Raw genomic sequence first — 7963 nt, 5'->3', positions numbered from 1 at the left:
AAGAATGATGATTGTGAAGCTTGCATATTGGGGAAGCATTGTAGAACAGTCTTCTCACAGTCTAGCACCATCTATGAAAGATGTTTTGACCTAGTTCACTCTGATGTATGGACTGCTCCATGTGTGTCCAGAGAGAACCACAAATACTTTGTCACCTTCATTGATGAGAAATCCAAATACACTTGGGTGACACTGATTCCGTCTAAGGACAGGGTGTTGGATGCTTTCAAGAATTTCCAGACCCATATCTGCAACCATTTCAATGCCAAGATGAAAATTCTAAGGTCAGATAATGGTGGAGAGTATACAAGTCATGCATTTAAGCAATATCTTTCTCAACATGGGATTACTCACCAAACAAGCTGTCCTTACACTCCTCAACAAAATGGAGTTGCTGAGAGAAAGAACAGACATTTGATGGAGGTAGCAAGATCAATGATGTTCCACACCAATGTTCCAAAAAGATTCTGGAGTGATGTTGTGATGTCTGCTACTTATCTGATCAATAGAACTCCAACTAAAGTCCTCAACGACATGTCTCCTTTTGAGGTTCTAAATAAGACCAAACCATCTTTGGACCATTTGCGTGTGTTTGGATGCCTCTGTTTTGTGATGATACCTGGGGAGCTGAGGAACAAGCTTGATGCTAAAAGCTCAAAAGCTATGTTCATTGGTTACTCTCCAACTCAGAAGGGGTATAAGTGCTATGATCCAGAGTCAAGAAGGGTTCTTGTCTCGAGGGATGTGAAGTTTGCAGAATCTAGAGGCTATTATGATGGAAAGAGTTGGGATGAGCTCAAAGATCTTTCTCAATCAGCCTCAGATAGAGCAAATAACCTTAGGGGAGTAATGGAGAGCCTGGGAATCAGTATGCCCTCTTTACCAAGTGTGGAACCTGTCCCTGAAAATTTATCATCTACTGCAGCTGATAGTGTTGAGAGCACTCATCCTAATCATGAGGGGGGCAGTAGAAATGTTGAACAGTCTACACAAGCTCAACCTGAAGAGAGCTCTGTAGCTCATGATCAAGATGAGATGCCATCAGAATCAGATGTTGAGACTCAAGTAGAGGCGTCAAGTGAAGGAAATGAAGAAGAACCTGAGCAGATACAACTGATGAGAAGGAGTACAAGGATCAGGAAACCCTCACAGTGGATCAACACAGAAGTTTATTTCAATGCTGAAGCTGTAGCTCACCCAATAAGTGCAGTATGCTCCCTTGCTCAATATCCAGAAGATCATCAAGTCTTCATCAGTGAATTGGATCAGGAATACATTCCAAGAACATATGAAGAAGCTATGCAACACAAGGAGTGGAGAGAATCTATTGGAGATGAGATGGGAGCCATGATCAAGAATGATACATGGTTTGAGACTGAACTTCCAAAAGGAAAGAAGGCATTGACAAGCCAGCTTCTCTACACTATCAAGTATGGAGCCAATGGAAAACCAGAAAGAAAGAAGACAAGACTTGTTGCAAGAGGCTACACTCAAGTCTATGGTGAAGATTACTTTGACACCTTTGCACCAGTAGCTAAGCTTCACACGATACGGATTGTACTCTCATTGGCTGTGAACTTAGAATGGGATATGTGGCAAATAGATGTCAAGAATGCTTTTCTACAAGGAGAGTTAGAAGATGAGGTCTACATGAGACCACCACCTGGTATGGAACACCTTACCAAACCAGGAAATGTATTGAGGCTGAAGAAAGCCATCTATGGTTTGAAACAATCACCAAGAGCGTGGTACCACAAACTAAGCACCACACTCAATGGAAGAGGTTTTGTCAAGTCTGAAGCTGATCATACCCTATTCACCCTCACTAGCCAGCAAGGAATCATTGTCATTCTCATCTATGTTGATGACATTATCATCACAGGCAGTGACAAAGAAGGGATCATCTCAACCAAAGCGTTCCTTAAGGCTTCATTTGATATCAAGGACTTGGGAGAGCTCAAATACTTCCTAGGGATCGAGATGTGTAGGTCTAAGGAAGGGTTGTTTCTATCTCAAAGGAAATACACCCTTGACTTACTAAATGAGGCTGGAGATCTTGGTGGAAGAGCTGCCAAAACACCTCTAGAGGAAGGATACAAAGTGATGCGTGAGGGGGAGATTGAAGACAAGTCATATGAAGATGTAAAGCACTATAGGAGAATGGTGGGAAAACTCATTTATCTTACCATTACCCGACCAGATGTATGCTTTGCAGTAAACCAAGTAAGCCAACACATGCAAGCTCCCAAGGTTCACCACTGGAACATGGTTGAGAGGATTCTCAGGTACCTAAGAGAGGCACCAGGCCAAGGAGTATGGATGGGATGCAATAGAAGCACTGAGATTGTTGGGTACTGTGATGCGGATTGGGCAGGAGATCGAGTTGATAGGAGATCAACTACTGGATATTGTACCTTCATTGGAGGCAATTTGGTAACATGGAAGAGCAAGAAGCAGAAGGTGGTGTCTTGTTCAAGTGCTGAGGCAGAATATAGAGCTATGAGGAAGCTCACAAGCGAGTTGATTTGGATCAAGGGACTTCTTAAGGACTTGAGAATTGAAGTTACAACGCCAATCACGATGCATTGTGATAACCAGGCTGCTATACACATTGCTAGCAACTCAGTCTTCCATGAAAGGACCAAACATATAGAGGTAGATTGCCACAAAGTGAGACAAGCTGTGGAGCAGAAGATCATTTTACCCTGCTATACTAAAAGTGAAGATCAGTTAGCTGATATCTTCACCAAGGCAGCAAGCACTAAAGTTTGTGAGTTTATCCATCCAAAATTGGGACTCATAGACCTCTCATGTCACTGATATCTCCTTCATGAAGTGTTCTACTCTTTTTCCTTGACTTGGGTTTTCTCCCAAAGGGTTTTACCTAGTTGAGGTTTTAATGAGGGAATACTTCATGGCTTCCAAGCTTGACTTGTTCCATATGGTCAAGCTTGAGGGGGAGTGTTGACATGAAGCAGAAGTAAGCTGCCAGACTTGAGAATTAAGCTGCCAGACTTATAAGGTTTTATAAAGTTTTTATAAGGCTTTATAAGGTTTTATAAGGCTTTATAAGAGTTTTATAAGCTCGATTTTATTGAAGAGAAGAAGAAGAGAGAAGAAGATATTTTATTATATTGTGTACTGAGGTCACTTGTCTTTAAATACTTGTACCCAGATCCACAATTAAATTAAGGAAACTATTCTCTCCTTCTTTCTCTTACATCTTGAGATCTACTTTCTCTCTCTCTCTCTATGTTCTTCATGTTCTTCAATCTCCATAAATAAACTCTTAATAATTCTCTCATTCTAACACTTTATGTATTTGTTTGTGATATTTTGAGTGTTGGACTCTTGAACATGAGTAGTATTATGTAAGAAAATAATCAAGCTATGACCGCTGAGCAGATGGTTGGGTATTTGGAGAATGATGGCAAGGGTCAGATGTTATGTAACTTGTTGTAACCTGTGTCTGGATTTGAGATTAAAAACCCGCAGGAACTTTTAGAAAATTGTTTTCAAATGCTCTCTGTATAGTGAAAAACTTTAATGCTAGCAATTCAATTCAAGTTTGTTGGCAACATACAAAATTAAGAAATAAAATTGCTAATGACATGAAATGTTAAGAGAAAATGGCGCTGGTATCAACTAGAAGAAACTTGGTGAACTTTTGCAAGTAAGTACATAATCATGATAAAAGATTCTTCCAAATCACACATAAAATAAATAATTCAAGTCAAGATAAAGCATCGCAAGTTCTCTGAGTCATGACTTATAGAAATGGGATCAGGCTTTGTGGTTGATCATCATCACGAGCTTCTTCTTCTGAACTTGATCGGAGCTGCTTAGCTTTGACTTTGTGTAGGCTGAGTAAGTCTCACTTCGTCCTGCTTCCCATGAGAAGAATTTCCCTGACATTATAACCATGCATTAGCATTATCAATATTGAAGTAAAAAATGCTTAGAGAAAGATATCATACCTCTTCCACACTTTGGTGTGTCTTCTTCATCTTTTTCTTCGGGTGAATTTTACAACCATTTGCATTATGGCCTACCTCACCGCAAGAACCACAATGAACTGTCCGACCAGCTTTTCCAAGCTTCTCCACTTCGTTCTTCTTCTTCTTCTTTGGTGATTCGAATTTGCCTTTTATTGTAGGGAATTTCTTTTGCTTCTTCTTCTTCTTTCTCCCGGGTTGATCAGGTTCTGGAGGAGCAACTATCAATCCTTAACCCGACTTCATCCATACTCGTGGTACTCTAACAGGTTCTAGATTAGTGTTGTAAATATATTGCCACATCATGGTAGAGAAGAAGCCTGAGACATATTCATCAACATTCAAACCTTTATCGATCATTGCTCCATAAGCGTGCTCACACGGAACTCCACTTATTTGCCATTTTCCGTATGAACATGTATGCCTTATTGTGTTGACATTATATCTATCATTGTCTACAGAGACCTCAAAGACTCCACGGGTTGCAGGTGTCGTCACACATTCATCTGCGATCTTCTTCTCCTCTGCAAGCAGTTTAGCTACATACTTTGAACAAACCCCCTCATGCCTCATCGATGCGATGTGTCTTTTGGCAATGTGTTCCATTGCTTGCTTCCTTATCATCTCAAGCATTGGGACCATTGATTCCGCTCTAGATTTTGTGATAGTGGAGTTAAAGGACTCTGTTGCATTGTTGTCAACGTCTTCACAGCAGCTTCCAAGCTTGTAAAAAGGTCGAGACCAAGTTTCCGGCAGCTCTTTCATAACATCATTTTACAAGGCCAAATCGTATGCTTGTAACTTCCTGACATTGTAGTCAAATTCCGACTTCGTATAGCTCCGAGCAATATCCCATATCCTTGGTTTCAGCAAGTCTTTCTTGGCATGATTCTTCTTCACATTCTCCACAATGCGTTTCACACACTTTCTATGCTCAGCATTCGGTAACTCTAACTCCATGGCACTTTTCAGTCCCATTGATCTATCTGAAATGATGACAAATCCAGTCCCATCTTGTAGAACTAAGTCATGTTTTATTTTCTTGGTAAACCATAACCAACTATCAGTTGTCTCAGATTGAACAACGGCCCAAGCAATCGGGTAGATTTGATTGTTGGCATCATGTTAAACAGTAGTTAGCAACACCCCTTTCACAGCTCTCTTCAAGAAAGTACCATCAACTCCGATAATTGGCCTACAATATCCTCTCCAAGTGTCTCGAAGAATCCCAAAGCAGACATAAAAACCATTGAAAACATCTTCCCCTGCTTTGTTTTTGTATGTGTCTACAATGGCTGTGGAACCCTGATTCGACACCACGATCTCCTGTGCATATCCTCGAAGATGAGCAAATTGCTCCTCATACTCTTTCTCAAGCCATTTCAGAGCTAAAAGTCTGCCTCTTTGGCACTGATTTCGTGTACTGACTATTTTCCACTTCTCCTTTATAATCTGTTGAATCTCCTCCGGCATCAAATCCGCTTTCTGTCTCAGCTTATCCAAAAACAGTCTTGCAATCACCGGACTTTTCAACAGCTTGCATTTCCCATCCGGAGTGCAACTATGATACCTATACTTCGTCTTCAACAACCATTTCTGACTTTCAATATCATAGGAGCAATAAACCCGCCATTTACACTTCCCACCAATGCCACACACATATGAGACTTTTTTCTTATCCCACCTATCTTGCTTAATGTTTCTTCTCTTGCTCAAAGGATACTCCAAGACTACCTCTTTAAACTCATACAATGTGTAGTAGCTACTGCCCAAAGCTAATTTATCATGAATTTTTCTTCTTTTCATCCTCTTCTCACGCACATCAATCTCATCCTTAGAAGAGTCATCCGAACTCTCTGGAATCTCGTTTCTCTCAGTTGGAATCTCATCCTCAAAATCAGCTACTGATTCCTCGATCTCACACTCAAATCGACCAAGAGTATCCTCAGCTTCATCCATCTTATCTTCTTTTCCAGATTTCACGTCTTCCTCGTCATCTGTCTCATAATCTCCTTCTAAGTCTTTCTTCTCTGTTTCATCTCTGTAAAAAAAAATTCAAACTCAAACCCAGACATAAACAAATACCAAATCTAAGTTAAACAAGCTTAGAAACTCTCCATACCTAAAAACCACAGCCCCTTCATCGTTCCTCAATGTCTCTCTCTCCTCTGCATCTTCGTCGTTCCTCACTGTCTCTCTCTCCTCTGCATTCTTTTCTCTCGATTCTGTCTCTCTCTCTTTCTCTGTCATCTTCTTCGTTTCTGTCACTCTCTTCTCTGTTCCCCGTCGTTTCTCTCTCTCTCTTTTTTCCAGTCGTTTATGTGTCGTTGTTTCTAAGTCGGGAAGAAGATAGAAAAAACCCTAAGCCCCAATTTGATTCTGATTTCAATTAGATCTCCAATTAAGTCGGGTCGGGTTTCTTTTCAATTCTGGGTCGGGTCTGTTTTTTTTTTAATTGGGCAATCAGTATTTTTTAAACGCGTGTTAAATTCCTCTAATCACGATTTGAGAATTGATTAGAGAGGGGGATTAAAAAAGTCTAGGGGGAAATCTAAAGAGATTGAATATGATTGGGTGGGATTATGATGAGCTTCATACTCTGGGGGGAATAACTAGGGTCAATGTGTCTGTGGGGGGGGGGGGGGGGGGGGGGGGGGGGGGGGGGGGGGATAGACAGGTAACCCATTAAATTATGATATTGTTAGTTAATTAAAATTAAAATATAAAATGTTGATATATTTTAATTTATAATATTTTAATTTTAAAATATAAATTACAAATTTATTTCTATTTATTTATCTATGCGCAAACGGCAACCGCAAAGAAAACCACGTTTTGATTTTAAAAGGTTTGGAACGGTTTGAAGTGATTTGTAACATTTGTGACTGTTTCAAAATGCTAACAACCGGTCGAACCTAAATCTTAACAATATAAAAACCCATGAAATCTAGTTAAGACTGATCGTTTACGATTTCAAAGAGTAGTATATGGAATTTGGTTTACCTTTTTGTCTCAGAAAATTGATCTCCAGTGTTTCACCAAATTGCGCATTGAATTACTTCCATGAGTGAATAACTTTAACTTGAATCCAGCAAGTTGTTTTGAAGAGCTTAACTTCAGAAAGGTACTGACTGAAGGGAATTCTACTTACTCAATGTTTCTCATTAAAGCCGGGTCCAAACCAATCTGATGCAGCAGAAAGCATTAAAACAGCGCAAGAGTTTCTTTTTCCCACAAGACATCCAACGTAGAGTGGAGCCTACTCTGTTAGGTCTTTCCCGTGTAAGTTGAAGAATAAGGTCCAGCTTCACACATGACTGAGCTTTTAACAGGGTGAAAATCTGCAGATATCTTGCTATCATCGTAGCAGGAGTTAGCTGAGCCTTCAAAATTGAAAAATTCAGGTACATGAGCTTATGTTCTTGCTTGACCAGCTCGGATTACAGAGGCAAGCAGCTTGATATGGTACTATGGTAGCCTTGGTTACCTTGAGCAGAGTTGTTGAAATCTTTTAAACCAAAATCATACACACATGACCTTTGCCTTTATCAACTTGATTTGTGATTATCCGGAGAGATTCTAAACTGAGATAAGATTTATGGGCCACAAAAAAAAAGATTTCTGCGCCATAGGGTCCATTCCCAATATGAGCTTGAGACAACTTAATTCTCTGCTCTTTAATATTTTTTTCTGGACCAGAAGCAGAGATGAGATATTGCTTCCTACTTTCAAGGACGTCAAGAGCTATTTTCTGTCTACCCGTGACAGGATTTATTCCAACTTGATCTACCTACAGCACAACATAGAGAGGATCATCTCCTTTTTAAGAAAGGCTCATGAATAGACGTACTTTTTTGGTTAGGATAATTGAGATCCACTCCTGATTGTGAAGCACTGGGCTTTATAGGACACTGAGTTTGCTCATGAGTAAAATGTTGACAGAAGAAACAGTCTCTCGTACTCATAGA

The 7963-nt window shown here is 40.0% G+C and overlaps 2 protein-coding genes across 2 annotated transcripts; both read right to left on the bottom strand.

Annotated features, from left to right (window-relative positions):
* Positions 1-3617: 3617 nt before the first annotated feature.
* Positions 3618-6545, bottom strand: LOC106378296. The gene is made up of 3 exons (XM_022695472.2): positions 6118-6545; positions 3978-6036; positions 3618-3908 (listed from the first exon to the last, which is right to left on the bottom strand). The coding sequence occupies exons 1-2, from the start codon at positions 6243-6245 to the stop codon at positions 5121-5123; spliced, it is 1044 nt and encodes a 347-aa protein (XP_022551193.1). The 5' UTR covers positions 6246-6545; the 3' UTR covers positions 3618-3908; positions 3978-5120.
* LOC111203118 lies at positions 3784-4973 on the bottom strand. Its single transcript, XM_022696573.1, has 4 exons — positions 4774-4973; positions 4343-4710; positions 4058-4225; positions 3784-3908 (listed from the first exon to the last, which is right to left on the bottom strand). The coding sequence occupies exons 1-4, from the start codon at positions 4971-4973 to the stop codon at positions 3784-3786; spliced, it is 861 nt and encodes a 286-aa protein (XP_022552294.1).
* Positions 6546-7963: the final 1418 nt, after the last annotated feature.

The sequence above is a fragment of the Brassica napus genome, chromosome C2 (assembly GCF_020379485.1).
Source record: "Brassica napus cultivar Da-Ae chromosome C2, Da-Ae, whole genome shotgun sequence".
Taxonomy (NCBI): domain Eukaryota; kingdom Viridiplantae; phylum Streptophyta; class Magnoliopsida; order Brassicales; family Brassicaceae; genus Brassica; species Brassica napus.
This window is presented reverse-complemented; position numbering and strand designations above follow the sequence as displayed.